Source organism: Sitophilus oryzae, unplaced genomic scaffold (assembly GCF_002938485.1).
Source record: "Sitophilus oryzae breed Bouriz unplaced genomic scaffold, Soryzae_2.0 scaffold_810_pilon_pilon, whole genome shotgun sequence".
NCBI classification, from domain to species: Eukaryota; Metazoa; Arthropoda; class Insecta; order Coleoptera; family Curculionidae; genus Sitophilus; species Sitophilus oryzae.
The window spans coordinates 4,714,223-4,729,683 of record NW_022147429.1 but is presented as its reverse complement, the minus strand read 5'-3'; the positions used below and the strand labels follow the sequence as shown (position 1 = coordinate 4,729,683).

The window sequence follows — 15,461 nt, the reverse complement described above, 5'->3', positions numbered from 1 at the left end:
TTCTAGGTGTAGCGCGAAATTTGTGTAGGTAATAATTCATAATTTTCTGGGTATAGATAAATGATGAACTGTGGTCTGGGTGGTTGACTGATTCTGGAATAGATATTTTAAAAAATAGACAACATGGTGTGTATTTTTTTTATTTTAAACAATTGTGTATGTGTATATATGCATTTATATTTTTGCGACATTATTATTTATGTGTATTTTAAATTCTACGGTGAAAAATTTGTGTAAAGAACATTGACTCGATTTTTGTCGAAATAGGTATGGTCTAGACCACCTGTTTAAAAATGTAAGAGTAGGTTTTATTTTAACAGAATTTATATTTATTTTTAGATTTATTTTCCTTTAACTAAAAAAAAGTACCTTGTAAGAAACCAATTAAATATGGGGGCGTCCGAGGGCGCGTCTTAAAAAAAATCGACGTTATATTTTTAGATATTGAGCTCCCTACAATAATGGCCACCAGCCGCCACTGCCCCATGTACTGCTGGGTACCCCCTGAGAAATCTTGAATTTTGACTGAACGATGACTCTTGGCTAAATATTAATTTTTATTTGCTTGTGATGTAGTAAAAATTATTTTGTTTTCATCGTTTTATTCAAAAAATGTATTATTTATTTTTAACGATATTATTTTTCATTTTTTAAAAAACGAAATCCCTAGGCGACCCCTGGCTTCAACCGTAGAGCCCACCCCCAGGCCTGGCTTCAACCCTAGACACCCCCCACCCCTTCCCCTCGATGAATTGATTGTTACGTTAATCGTTATAGATATTTTAGTACAAATAAAAGAATTTAAAACATGTAAAATGTTATAAAAATTGAACATAAATGGACAAAACATTAAAAATTCATAAATTTGAAAATATCTACTCATAAAAATAAAAGACATCCTTGGAGAAAATTTTAAAAAAGAAAATACCAAGTAAATACCTGTTGTATTGCATAATCGTATATACGCGTTGACTACATCGGGGGTAATCTACTCGTTTATGTGAAAGCAAAATCCGTAAACCAGTATCTAACTAGACGCCACAGCGTATGAAAAACGACATTTTGAAATGCCACAAAGCGATTGTTTATAAAAATAATGAGACCTAAATGCCGGTTGATAATTGTATCGTGCTTATTATTTGTGGTCAATCAAGCCGTCCAGTGTCAAGAAAGGATTACTCTATATTCTAGTACAGGTGGGAAATTTTTATATTTTAATTACTAAGTATGTACTTGGGGTGGTGTACTAACTTTATTTATATACAGGATTGTCCGAATTGTATTCCTCAAACTTCGGCAGCATATTCTGTAGACAGGGGCGGATACAGGAATTCATTTTAGAGGGAGCCCAAAATAAAAAGTAATGTAGATGATGCTTCTTAGGGCGTTATTTTTAACCAAAAAGCCTAATATTTAACACAATTTACAGATCTTAGGGGGGGGGGGGAATCCATATGTGCCTCCCCTCTGTATCCGCCACGGTCTCTACATAAAAATAAGTAAGAAAGTTTGTATAAATGTATGTCCTAAAATGGGCTTAGTTTTGGAGATACAGGGTGTAAAAATTTAATTTTTATTTTTTCAAAATAATTTCTGAAGTAACAAAGTTATGACGTCAACATTTGGATGAACCAGTTCACACCAATTGTCTGAGAATTTTTTGACATGAGAAATTTGATTTTGATGTCAATATGACTCCTATTTGTAGGGGGCGACATGATACTACATGTATTTTAACTGTCTTGAAGAGTAATAACTTTTCGTCCGTACAGGTTTATAACTACTGAGTGAAAAAAAAAACATTTCCATGACTTTTTATTTCTCTTAGTACAAGTTGTACAAATATAGGAAGAGACTTGGGGATAGCACCGGTCGCCTGTTATTTTATATTTCTCACGTCTCTAGCTATACTTGTTAAGTTGTAAAAATCTCTACGGGCAACCGTTCTCAGTTCTCAAGATATTTAGAATGGAAATAGTCAATACATGACATTATTGACAAAAAATAGACACGTTGAGTAGATAGTTATTTGACTGAAATAATAAATTTGGGAAATTTTTTATTTTTTCTAAATTAATCATAATTTTTTCTGCTAAAAAGTGATGATAAAACAGTTTCTGTTGAACTTTTGGCACAAAAACATTTCAAATTTATGATTTCAGTCTAATAATTATTTAGTCAACATATGTTTAATTTATGTCAATGATGATAGGTATTGATAATTTCGATTCCAAATATCTCAAGAACTTTTTTACGTAAAAAACGTTTTAAATGTATATTTTTTTACTCAGTAGTTTTATACAGGTACGGACGAAAAGTTATTACTATTCAAACCTATGTAGGTGTCGCCCTCTGCAAGTAAGAGTCATATTGACATCAAAATCAAATTTCTTATGTCAAAAAACTCCCCGACACCAATTTTCATGCAAATATTGACGTTAGTTCAGGAATTATTTGGAAAGAATCGAAATAAAAATGAAACTGCTACACCCTGTATCTCCGAAACTAAGCATTTTAGAAAATACAATTATATGAAGTTTTTTACTTATTTTTATTTGCAGAATATGCTGCCGAAGTTTCCGGAATACAGTTCGGACCACTCTGTATACGTGGTTTTTATACTGTTTTTTTTTTATACTTACTGGTTTCATACTGGTATACTGGTTCGGAATTAACCGGAAGTAGCTACTAAATTATTACATTTAGCTATGAATTATAGCTAATATATAATAATAAGCTATATTATAATATATAATATAATTAGCTATAAATAATAATAAATATATTTGGGCTTGTTATCAAAATAATACGAGGAATAGCCTTGTACTTGAGAGGAAAACAATAATTTGCAAATATTTTGAAAACTAGGTACATATTTTATTTAAGTACCGTATGATCGAATAAAAAAGGCGTCAGCGATGGCTTTGAAATGCCGATCGATGACATTTCCCATATAATTTTACATAAAAAATTACAGCGATCTTCATTCCATAGCCATCGCTGACGCCGTTTTTATTCGATCATACGGTATATGTATGTATATGTCGATTTATCTTTTCTGCAAACGTTTTTTTAAACGGCTAAGCACCTTTAAAATGACCTTCAAACATTCATCATATAAGACATAATAAGATTGATCTAAAATATCTATACAGGATCTAATATATCTATACATATTATACATTTCTTTTGAAATGTATTTGTGAACGTGAAGCAAAATTCACATATACAGGGTGAGTCTTAAATAAGTTCAAATATTTTCAGGGCTGGTCTACAAGAAAATATGTTTCTTTTATCGACATCTGTATCTCGATAAAAAGAAACATACCTATTTTCTCTTTGCCGTTTTTCAAATATGTCCAAAATAACCGAGTTATTTACTTCGAAAATTTCCAAAAAAATATATTTTTTGCTTAAATTCACTGGATCTTTTCTGGGTTTTCATTCTTGTAAATTTAATCTACTTCCTATGTTGCCATATTATCAAGAAATTATGTTTTTTTTTAAATAACCTCATACCTAATCGTTTTTCTGGGGTCGAAATATACTACCCCTAAATATTTGCACTTATTTAAGACTCACCCTGTATATGTGAATTTTGCTTCACGTTCACAAATACATTTCAAAAGAAATGTATTTTTGTAGTTAAGTAATGAAATATACCTACTAAACAAATGTACTGAAATGTACTTTTAATGTCTCAATCTATTACTCGTAGTATTAAACAGGAAACTATTTAACAATAGTCACTTAAGCCAAGGGCAGAAATTGAAACCAAGATAATAACAATGACAAAGACCCCGTCTTGGATTTACATTTACATACAGTTCATAGAAGATAAAAAGAAATAACAAAACTATTATTTCTAATATTATAGAGATCTAATTATAGCTCCAATATTTTTGATAAACAAGGTTAACAATAGTATTATATTATATATAATATAATATATATTCGTCATAACTCGGCCATTTATATGAAAATTTAACATGGTTTTTACTTCTGGAATTTAATTTTGTATTTCAGCTTATGAATCTACAGTTTAAATGATCAATAATCAATTAATATAAACAAATTATAAAAATGTTTATGAAAAATATTTGTTATGCTACTTTTACTTTCAAAAACTTCTAATTAAGTTGTTTATAAGAACGGTATATGTAAAATTCCCACCAAAAATTTCTTCATTCTTTAACATTATTGGTACAACACAAACAGAATCATTAATCCTCTCCATACACCTCATATATAATTTGGTTACATAGAAAACATCCAATGGCGTGCATTGCAAATCAAAGCAGAATAGGGAAAAGTTGCCAAATAATAATATAAAAATATCACAAGTGATTACTTAGAATGTAGATTGTAGAATGAGTGTAAGGGGGGTAGTCAACGCGACCTTAACGATCTATTGTGTCCCCGCCCTTTCTTGAGTTATAACTCACCGTACAGTCTAATTATTACGCTCATCGTATTTTTAATCAAAACCATGTGAAAAGTGTATTCTATCCTATTCATGAATATACGTAAAAATTAGGTTTTGATTAAAAATACGATGAGGGAATTTGACGTAAATGCAGTAGTCAAAAATTATTTAAATATATCTTTAATAAATTTAAATTAATTTCTAGAATACAAATAAGATAAAAAATGCTTATTGCAAATATTTTTAGATTAGTAATACCTTTTTATTCTTAATCTAAGGTAATACCCCATACTCGCAATCAATGCTCTGATTCGGTTCGTCAGTTCATCGATGCGACGACGGTTCGTTTGAAGTCGGTTTGTGGACGAACCATCAAGATAAATATCACGAATACAATGAACTAATTTCCAAACGAACTATATAGAATCGCATGGACGAACCGCGTCGCATCGAACTATGCGTGCGTGGATGAATCAAATCGACGCATCAGCTCTTATAAGTGAGTATGGGGCTTAATAATGAATTATATAATCTTGGAATATCCTGATACGAAAAAAACAAGGTTTTGTGATTTTGTCTGGAGGATTTTTGCCTACATATGTACGCCCCACAACATTATTAGTTGAATGATAGATGAAAAAATCACAAAAGATGTTGTTTTCGTAAATTAGAACAAGGTCACTATCGATTAACGAATAGGAACCTTACGAAATTGAAAATTAGCGGCTTGCAGATAATCTCAAATCACGTAATATTTTTGATTCAGATCAAATAACGGATATAACAGATTGCCATCAAGTATGAAATTATAATAAGTTTTGCAACAGAATAATAGAGATTGTTTAATTATTACGTACCTACCAAAATATGGAAAAAGTTAAAAAACATTTTTAAAAACAAAGCAAATAAAAAAAAGAGATAGTATTCAACGTAAAACATTATTTTTTTCGAATGAATCCATTTTTAATTCGACAAAAAAGCAGTTTTGGGGCTTTGTGCTAGACGCACTTAAGTTTGTTTTAAAAGTCTGAAAAATATATTTTGTTTATTTCTATTATTCATTTATATCTCTGAAACTATTGAAATATATTTACTCATATCTTAGTATTATGTAACAGCTAACAGCGCTTTCAGATGGAGCGGAGCGTCCAAGATAGCCGTCAGACGAAATAATCCGGACGGAGCATACGCGACCCATGTGAAATTGTTCATTTAAACTCATGGAACTCGCGGACGCTTCGCTCCATCTGAAAGCGCAGTGATCTGAAGGGAAGCAAAAAATGCAATAATATATACAGGGTGTTCCATTTAAAAAAATCATCCCAATCCACTCTCATTTTTTTGAGCCATAAAATATTTTCCCGAAATACATCCTAGTACATAATTTAGGTTTGCACTTAAACAAAATTCCCAAGTTTTTATTCTAGGAGCTACAGATGCCCAACGCATTATTGCCAGACTCTGATCCATATTTGATTGACTAGGAACATATTGCGAATGGCCATTTATTTATTTAAGTTTTCGAATTCGATTGCAATTTCACTGCTAATTATATACTGTTTGTTTCAACAAAATAAAAATCAGTGAATTAAAGTAATATAAACAGATAGGTACTCGAAGTTGTTACGCCTGTTGCATATATTTATGACTACAAAACCGGTTCAATTTTAATTTGTAACAACTCTAGGAAATGCTGTAAATTAGATCATGGGCATATATCAAGAAATTTCATTATATTAGAAACATTCTATATGCTACTTATAGTACTTATTAAATCAGTCTCTTGAGCAGTTTAGAAAGTATACTTATTTAATTTCTGTTCTAGCTCATAAAAAAAATAGTGGTATTAAAAGTAGAACAAAATAAAATAGTATTACCCTTAATCAAGGGTATTACTGTACAGGACACCCTATATAGTAAACGGAAAATTTTAAAATTGATCACACTGTATATTTATGATCATAAATACAGTATGATTATTTATGATCATACAGTATTTATGATCATACAGTCTTATTTAAAAAAATTATACAATTTTTTAGGAAAGAATTCTCTAAGCTTTGATAAACCGGAGAAGAATAAAGCCATAAAATCCAATCCAGTTGCAGAAGACAATAAGCAAGAATTAACTAAAACAAAAAATGAAGAAACCAAATTAAAAAAAGAAAACGAAGTGACTAGTGGAATTCAAAAGGAACCAAAATATTTATGCCCCTCAAAAAAATCTCCTAAACCACTGTTTTCGCTTTCACTTCCCTGCAGTACTACAGAAAATTGTGGATTCTTAGGTCATGACATGCTATGTTGTGAAAACAGATGTGTAAAAGGAATTAAACCGCCCAAAACTGAAATAAAACACGAACGTAAGTTACCTGCACTAATAAAAAATAATAAAATCTAACAAACTACTTTGTTTGCAGCATTACTATTTGGTATTATTGAAAGAAAATGTCCAAAAGATCCCTTAGCAGAATTATCAGATGTTCATGAATGTTTTTCTGATGAGGAATGTTCCCCTCGAATATGCTGTAGTGAAACACTAGAAAATGGAGAGAAAGCAAGATATTGTCGCACTCCTATACCCGTTTGGGAATCTCTGCCATTGCCATCACCTGTCTTAGAACGTAATGAAGATTATATTGTAAATAAAAAAATTGGCGCCGGGAGGCACGTATAGCCGCCCATACTAAAATATGTTAATATCTCGAAAACTGCGACTTTGACTGATTTTGATGTTATTATAAATTTTGTTGCAAATATTATTCCTAATCTTAATTTGAAAACCGCGTTTCGCTAGCTACTGTAATTTTGGAGTTACAATTTTTCAAAATTTTTAACCCCCTCCCGTACCCCCACATAACTAATAGCCAGATTCTCGGGTGCCACAGTATTTTTGTGCCAAATTTGGTTAAAATCGGTTCAGCGGTTTTTGAGTTATCGTGTTACAGAGGGCAGATCTGTCCGTCTGCCGTCTCTAGACAGACACCATGAAAATATTTTGTATTTAGGTCATTTATGACCCAAATAACTCATTTTGAGTGAAATTAAAAAAACTTTTTTTTTGCCGATCTTAATAGCCTACCATATCTATTGGTATGGTCGGCTAAAAAGTAGTATGTTTTTAAACAAAATTAATTTGTAGCCCTAAAGACAATAACCGGTTATATGCAGTGTACACCTCCACCACCACCATATCTGGATCTTCACCCTAAACCATGCGAGAACCCTCTGGACTGTTTTCCTAACTTGTGTTGCCAGGAACAAGGCAAGAAGTATTGTAGACCTCCAAGAAAGTCGCTTTTAGCATTAGTTGCTGATTTGGGACAGGTAAAAATTTAAATATAATCCTTTTATAGCCTAATATACCCAAACACTTAAATTTCAGAAAATAATTCCAGAGGAAACAGCAAGAAAATTCATAGAAAGAATATCCTAATAATTAGGGTGGAGATTTAAAAAAAAATACATATAGATTAAATACCATAATGTGATGCCATTATGTAAATAATATTATATTTATTTAAAATAGATTACTCGAGAAGTTTTTTTTATTCAAAGGATTAAATTGCCTCCATGATCTTGACCATCCTAATTTTAATCAGAAACATCAAAGATTTATTACCCTGGGCGGGTCTTGAGGGTGAACTTTAATGCTCTTTTTCTATTAAAGAGCTTGTAAAAACTGAGCCACAATAGGCCCTCGCGGCCGCAGTGGAGGGTCCCACCTGGAATCCACTCTTAGTTAAATACAAGTACAATACAATACCCTGAGCACATTTCATTAATCATAAAAAAAGCATTATTGGGCTTGGTAGAATACCAATTAAAAGTTTTAAGTATAACATTTTATTTTATACTAGTTGAAGCCTGGCGCATCCGCCACGACATCAGAAAAAAATACTTTTTATTTTTTTTAACTAAATGAAAAACAAAAAATCCAGCGACGACAGTTTTTAGAAGAGCAAATTAGCTATCTTTTAGTAAAAAAAGCAACTTTCTAGAGCAAGTCGTTACTTCAGTAGAGACGACACAGATAAACATTAGCATTTTATATTTGAAATATCTATAGTAAAGATTTAATTTAAATTATTCTAAATTACTTAGCGATTTATAATGCATTTAATAGTTTCCCATTTCAACTGTATTGAAGTAGTGTCTATTTTAATCATAGAAGGGTGATAGGTAGCTTAATAATATTTTCATTTTACACTTCAGTTATGGTGGATTCAGTCTTCGCATACTAGTCCTAAACTTACCCGTAACATTCCCAGACCCTAAAAATGCTTAAAGAAATTCCTTTCATATTTCTCCTATTTACCTTAAGAATATTCAAATAAGCATTTGACAATGATAACATGTACTTGTTTTTGAATAAACATTAATAATATCTAGATCAAAAAATAAATGATTTATCAAACATCACGAAAACGTCACTTGAAACATCTTGGTGTAAATACAAAAACATTGATTTTAATTAAATAGTTTACTGTATCACCTTAAAATATAAAATAACATGGTAATAAACCTAAATTATTTCTTTTTGACAAAGCAGTGCAGCAAATCATTTAATCAAGCTGAAACAAAGAGAATGCTAAATTAATACCTAATATACAAAGTTACTGAGTAACTTACTTTCTTAAAACCAATATCTCCAGCGTACTCCCTGAAGCATTGACGGCAAAGATTTAAGCCATACTTGCGGATTAGACCATGTCTGTTCGAGCAGGCCCGGCTGAAATATAACATTTTAATTATTTATAAATTAGGTTACATCCAAGATAATTGTAAAATAAACAGAAATATAACCATAATTACAAAAAGACAACAAAAAAGGTATTATAATAACCCATATATAATCATAATAGATAAATAACAATTTATTACTATAGTTCAAGAAACGTGATGATACCAAAATGTGTTAGAAATATAGGAAGTAAAAAATAATTTTAGTCGTATGTAAATCAAAAAAATGCTATTAACATACCAAGATCTTGATCCTTGACCATATTTACGTGGATGTGAGTACCAGATATTTTGGAAACCCATATTTATTAAAAATAATGGTATAAATTCAGGCTAGAAATCCACACGCGAGCTTCTTCAAAGCAAAAAAGAACGTCAAACGTCAGCTGTCACCAGGTTGTCATCAGAAGGAACCATTCATGCCAACCTATGATACCAACCTACGTAAATTCTATATATGATTGAATTTTATATATGATAAACAATTCCCCAGAGTTTTAATGTTACATGTAGAAGGTCGATTTTAACACTTTAAAACTTACTGGGGGTAAAGGTGTGGATCCGGTGGCTGACCTTAAAGCCATATTTGCTGCATTTGATCATCGATACTACGCAAGCGCACATCGTCGATGTTGCCAAATTGCGGTTTATTTTCGAATTATTTGCAGTTGAAAATTTTTTTTGAGTGTTAATCAATAATAATACAAATTCTATAATTAATTTTATAATTAAATTTTTCAGATTTATCTTGATATCCAAAATTAAGGAATGATATATAAAATTGTAATAATAATATTTATTTATATATTTACATTAGAATTAAAAATTATCATTTACGGATATTTTCTTAATGGTTTTAAACTTATTAGAATTATTTTATTTCTTTCAAGTTATTTAATTTCTAGTTATTTACAGGCAACAATAGTTTTGATTATATGTACTGATGTATGAAGTATTACCATGACGAATCTTATAGAACAATACACGTCAATGGGAGATAGAGGTAACATTTTACTGTGATTTTACCTATAATTTTACTAATATAATATACTTTGATTATGTTTGTATCAAAATTTCTTAAAAATATCAAGTTAGTGGATTAATAGCAATTTTAGACATATATTTTATCGAAGAGTGTGGTGATAAGACTAAAATAAGCTTTATGTTTTATCTTTTTCTCTTTAGAAGGGAGATGTTTTTTGTCGTAGAATACATTACAGTATTTAATATCGTGTACTTTGATATTCTTTTCTTAATCTACTGTAATTTCTTGTTTCCTATAATGCCAAATCTTGACAATATGGTGAAGGTTGAGTTTTGATCTTATTAGTTTAATACCTGTGTTTATACAAGACCAAATTAAGACTTAGTTAGTTTGTGATTTATATTAAGATCTTTCTTATAATATTTGTTATGTCTTAATCTTAATACTATATTATGCTTTGGAAAATAAATGTTCAAATATCTTAATTTTGCATATCCTATTCCATCCTTCCATTAGGAAAAATATGGTTTATAAATCATATATGCTAACAAAATCATATAAATTAGGTGTAAGAATAGAGAAATCTTAAGGTAGCAGAAAAATGCAATATATGTATAAGCAGAATTAAACAAGGTAACTGTTAATGTTGCTGAAGCTGATTCTAGAATTTTAATTACGGAGGTTAAAAGGCCTTTTAAGGCCTCCGTAGTTTTGATGGAATGTTAAAAAAACTATTATGAACATGACATGGAGCTACAGCATTTAAAAATTAAAAAAAAAAGAAAAAACTTGGACACATCCCTTTTAATTTCTCGAATTTTTAATAAAGCCCTTTTTAAACGTAGGATAATAATCTAGAGCAGTTAGATTAATTATAGGAATCTAGTGTTTTATTTCTATTTAATTTTTTTGACTATGAAAATACATAATAAGCGTTCACGTGTTGTGCGAAATATTAAAATAATAATATAAATAATATACCGCGTACTATGATTGAAAAAATAGCGTCAGCGATGACTAAGAAATGAAGATCGCTGTCATTTTATATGGGAAATGTCCTCAATCGTCATTTCCCAACCAACTGAACGCCGTTTTTTCGATCATACGGTATATATTAACAAAAAAACACTGAAATGCACATATTTGTTTTCTACTGAAAATATTTCCAAAATAACTTGCAATCTGGCAACATCGAAGATGTACGCATGCGTAGTGTCTGTGACTATATGCAGCAAAAACTCGTTTCAAGGTCAGCCACCGGATCCACACCATTACCCTTACTGGGTAGTAAAATTAAAATAAAGTGTTAAATTTATAATAACATGTTTATAATATCTGCATATAAAGATTACCTAAATTCAAATATCTAGTGACTTTTAATTAATTAAAATTCTTTAAGTCCCTAAAGATATGTTTGACGTTTGACATTTATGACGTATGTTATTTCTGAAAAAAGTAAACGTAAAAAGCGGAGTGTAATTTTTCTGTTGGAAAAACAGTAGTGAAATCAAGTTTAATATTGTTTAAATATGGCAAAAACATACGATTATTTATTTAAATTATTACTTATTGGTGATTCCGGTGTAGGAAAAACTTGTGTGTTATTTCGATTTTCAGAAGACGCCTTTAATACAACCTTTATTTCAACCATAGGTGAGTAACATCAAGTTTTATTTTTTACAACCTGTGAACTTTCCATTTATGATCACTGGCAAATGTACAGTTTATTTTCTATTCTATATGTTACTTTAGTGTGGAAGTTATTAATTCGAGCGTTTTGTGTTTATTGTTAACCACACCTCAACTGTAAAACTTTTAATTAAAATAATTATTTGGTTCAGTAATTTAAAATCTCTGTTTACATTCCATTGGGTTGAATTTAACAAGAATTTTTACATCTCTTTATTTCTGAGGAATTGGTGACTAATCATTATTTTTCGAAAATTAACAGTTATATTTTGTTTACAGAGTAGTACTAAATTTTTTATTGTGTTAATTGTTACTTAAAAAATTAAATAAAAGTTTTTAATGAAAATTAACTAGAAACAACTTACTGAAAATTTGTAAAGAATATCAGTAGACCCCATATTTTTTTTTCTAGGGATTGATTTTAAAATACGGACAATAGATTTAGATGGCAAAAAAATTAAATTACAAATATGGTAAGAGGCATATAATTTAATAGGTGACAAAAATAAATTACATACCATGTTATCTTTTTAAGGGATACAGCAGGCCAAGAAAGGTTTAGAACCATAACGACAGCTTATTACAGAGGGGCCATGGGTATTATGTTAGTGTATGATATTACTAATGAAAAAAGTTTTGAAAATATTAAGAACTGGATCAGAAATATTGAAGAAAATGCTTCTGCTGATGTGGAAAAGATGCTTTTAGGTAATGCATAAAAATAAGGTTTAGACTTTTAGAATACTATTTTAAATATCTGTAGGAAATAAATGTGAACTGGAGGAAAAACGACAAGTCTCTAGGGAAAGAGGAGAACAGTTAGCTATTGAGTACGGTATTAAATTTATAGAGACTAGTGCAAAAGCTAGTATTAGGGTAGAAGAGGCTTTCTTTACATTAGCTAGAGATATAAAAACAAAAATGGAAAAGAAATTGGTAAGTTTGGTTTATATATTTTGTCTCTTCTGTTATCAATGACTTGAACAATATTTTTAACAATATCTACAAAATTGAGTCAAGAATTAACTGATGTATTTATTAATACATATTAAATAAGATATAGAGCTTTTCTCAATTCTTATTTACCAATACCTATTTCAACAATAACATTCACTATAATGTTTGTACCGTATGATCGAATAAAAACGGCGTCCAGTTGGCTTGGAAATGACGATCGATGACATTTCCCATATAAATTTACATATGAAATGACAGCGATCTTCATTTCATAGCCAACGCTGACGCCGTTTTTATTCGATCATACGGTATAAGATTTATATACTTTGACAGCTTTTAAGTAGTGATGATTTAAATGTAACATTTTGACTTTATATTTCAAGTTATTATAAGATACTAGATAATTTTTTATTTCTTTCATTTATTTTATATTATGTAAGTTATATATTTGCAGTGTTATATTTTTACTAATGCATTTCTATTTCTATTACTGCTGTCCTTGTCTCCTGGCAGAAGGTAAATAATGTTTTAGGTTTCTTTGCTTATTTGTTTAGCTGGCTGTTTTAAGGGTTTGATTTCAAGCTTTCATTATATCACATTCAAACTTAACGTCATATTAAATTATACATAGCACATATTACTTTAAATACTAAAAAATTGAATTTAGCTGATTGCTATTTTGGGTAATTGATGTAATTTTTTTTAACTTGAGAAATTCTTGTTTGAAGTTCTAACAATATTTAAGATTTGGTAATATCACTCAGAATGAAATAAAAAAAACAATGCAAAATTGAATGCATGTAATGATTAATATTATTAAATTTTAGTAAATTTCTTGACTTATTTTATGATCGAAAAAAACCGTCAGCGAATGTCATCATTGTTCATTGCCACGCCAACTGGACGCCGTTTTTTTTTTGATCATATGGTACATATTGTTTAGTTCAATTTGCAAATATTTTATATTTTTTACAGAAAATGATGTAAAATTAATCTTGTCAGTTTATCTGATTTTGTAAACTCTAGAAGTGTATCCTCTAAATATGGCATGAATTTGCACATGGGACTTAAATAAAAGAAAATATTTCATTATTTTTTTTAACTTAAAAAAATCATTAAATTTCACTTTTTTGGATGTAAATTGTTTATCGAAAATGATTAACAATTTAATATTTTAACAATCAGTGAAATCCTGTATCTAAATTATAAAACTTTTTAGTTTTATAATTGGTAAAGGTTTATTACTGCATGAAATAATTTAAGTAAAACATCTGTCTCTTCTAGTATCAAACATTGTTAGTTAAGGCATACTAATACCGATAAACAAAAATTGAATTAAGTGAAAAAATATTATCTGTAGTCAAATTTTTAGGAATGTTTTTTTTTTCATTAATTAATTATTAAAATTATGCGATAAGAATATTAGAATAATAATTACTTATACAACGTAATTATGTATCATAGAGAAACATATAAACACATAATATGCATTAAAAATATTTAAAGTATTACACATAACAAAAGAGTTATTTGATAACTTGTTTATAAAGTAAAAATAAACTACAGCCACAAATGTGTTCTTCCTGTCTTTATCTATCATAATAATATCTTTTGTTTTGAAATATTCATATCTTTTGAAGCTAGAATACATTAATAATATATATATTCAAAAGTTAGATATATTTAGGTATTTATGTCATATAAAAAATCCAATTCTTCTATGTATTTAGTTAATTTGAAGCTTATTCAAACCTTATATTTATTAAATTAGTTATATTTTTTTATGTATACCATTTAAGTCCGAATTTGCGATTTTTGGTGAAATAATAATTAAAATCATGACATTATAGGTTTTGAACTACAGATTTTGTAATATTTATATATAGGAAGCTAGCAATCCTCCAAAAGGCGGCCACCAACTGCGAGCTTCTGAACCACAAAAGAAACCTACAAGTTGGTTATCCCGATGCACCCTACTCTGACCATATGCTGACATATACTCTAACCTACCGCCATCTATATTAAGGTAAATACTCCACCGAAATGAAAAATTAATTCTACCTACTAAGTATTAATGTACATCATCAAAAATTCATATCATTGCAGATATTTTGGATAAAAACTGAGATTGGTGAATGTGCAGTGATCACAAAAGAATAAAAGATGTTTAATATTAGATGTGACTTGAACCAACGATTAAGGTGCTCCTCTTTGCTGTTTTGTTTTAATCATTAAGCTGTCAACAAAAATTATCAATGTCCCTTCATGTTCCATATCCTCTATTATTATATTTTTATTGACATTTTTATCTGTATAAAAATATATATCACGCTATGTGCACCACAATCCTGTGTCTATGAAATCTATGTGTATTTGAGGAATCTTAAATGATGACATGTGATAACGCATTGATATTTTGTTAATTATAGTGGACAAATAAGGAATTTTATTTATCTAAATAATATGCATGTTCTAAAGTAAGGGATATTTTAAATGTATGCAAATTAATATTTCAATAATTTTTATATGTTTTTTTGAAATTGGGCATTTCATAACCTTTCAACTACATTTGGTGGGTATATTTAATCTACAGAAAGGTTACTATATTTAAATAACCCTGTAGAAATTTGCCACACATGTTGCGCGAGAAAATTATATTCT

At 29.3% G+C, this 15,461-nt stretch overlaps 2 protein-coding genes across 4 annotated transcripts; both read left to right on the top strand.

Annotated features, from left to right (window-relative positions):
- The first annotated feature begins 1,008 nt into the window (after positions 1 to 1,008).
- Positions 1,009 to 7,954, top strand: LOC115889042. 2 transcript variants are annotated; one of them, XM_030908958.1, is made up of 5 exons: positions 1,009 to 1,196; positions 6,469 to 6,789; positions 6,847 to 7,050; positions 7,569 to 7,753; positions 7,812 to 7,954. In XM_030908958.1, the coding sequence occupies exons 1-5, from the start codon at positions 1,097 to 1,099 to the stop codon at positions 7,860 to 7,862; spliced, it is 861 nt and encodes a 286-aa protein (XP_030764818.1). In that variant the 5' UTR covers positions 1,009 to 1,096; the 3' UTR covers positions 7,863 to 7,954. The 2 variants fall into 2 exon arrangements, with proteins under 2 accessions (XP_030764818.1, XP_030764819.1); XM_030908959.1 differs by lacking the exon at positions 1,009 to 1,196 and adding an exon at positions 4,699 to 4,925.
- A 3,618-nt stretch (positions 7,955 to 11,572) lies between these two features.
- LOC115889122 (ras-related protein Rab-8A) lies at positions 11,573 to 14,947 on the top strand. 2 transcript variants are annotated; one of them, XM_030909056.1, is made up of 7 exons: positions 11,573 to 11,807; positions 12,256 to 12,316; positions 12,379 to 12,551; positions 12,607 to 12,779; positions 13,314 to 13,316; positions 14,687 to 14,826; positions 14,907 to 14,947. In XM_030909056.1, the coding sequence occupies exons 1-6, from the start codon at positions 11,684 to 11,686 to the stop codon at positions 14,780 to 14,782; spliced, it is 630 nt and encodes a 209-aa protein (XP_030764916.1). In that variant the 5' UTR covers positions 11,573 to 11,683; the 3' UTR covers positions 14,783 to 14,826; positions 14,907 to 14,947. The 2 variants fall into 2 exon arrangements, with proteins under 2 accessions (XP_030764916.1, XP_030764917.1); XM_030909057.1 differs by lacking the exon at positions 13,314 to 13,316 and having other exon boundaries at positions 11,574 to 11,807.
- The last annotated feature ends 514 nt before the right edge of the window (positions 14,948 to 15,461 follow it).

Bases quoted from the DNA above. Each gene is read 5' to 3' on its own strand.
- LOC115889042 (XM_030908958.1), top strand. From the start codon at position 1,097: ATGAGACCTAAATGCCGGTTGATAATTGTATCGTGCTTATTATTTGTG. The intron at 6,790-6,846 runs GTAAGTTACCTG...CTTTGTTTGCAG, and splicing joins AACTGAAATAAAACACGAAC to CATTACTATTTGGTATTATT. The intron at 7,051-7,568 runs GTAATGAAGATT...ATTAATTTGTAG, and splicing joins GCCATCACCTGTCTTAGAAC to CCCTAAAGACAATAACCGGT.
- LOC115889122 (XM_030909056.1), top strand. From the start codon at position 11,684: ATGGCAAAAACATACGATTATTTATTTAAATTATTACTTATTGGTGAT. The intron at 12,317-12,378 runs GTAAGAGGCATA...TATCTTTTTAAG, and splicing joins AAAATTAAATTACAAATATG to GGATACAGCAGGCCAAGAAA. The intron at 12,552-12,606 runs GTAATGCATAAA...AAATATCTGTAG, and splicing joins TGTGGAAAAGATGCTTTTAG to GAAATAAATGTGAACTGGAG.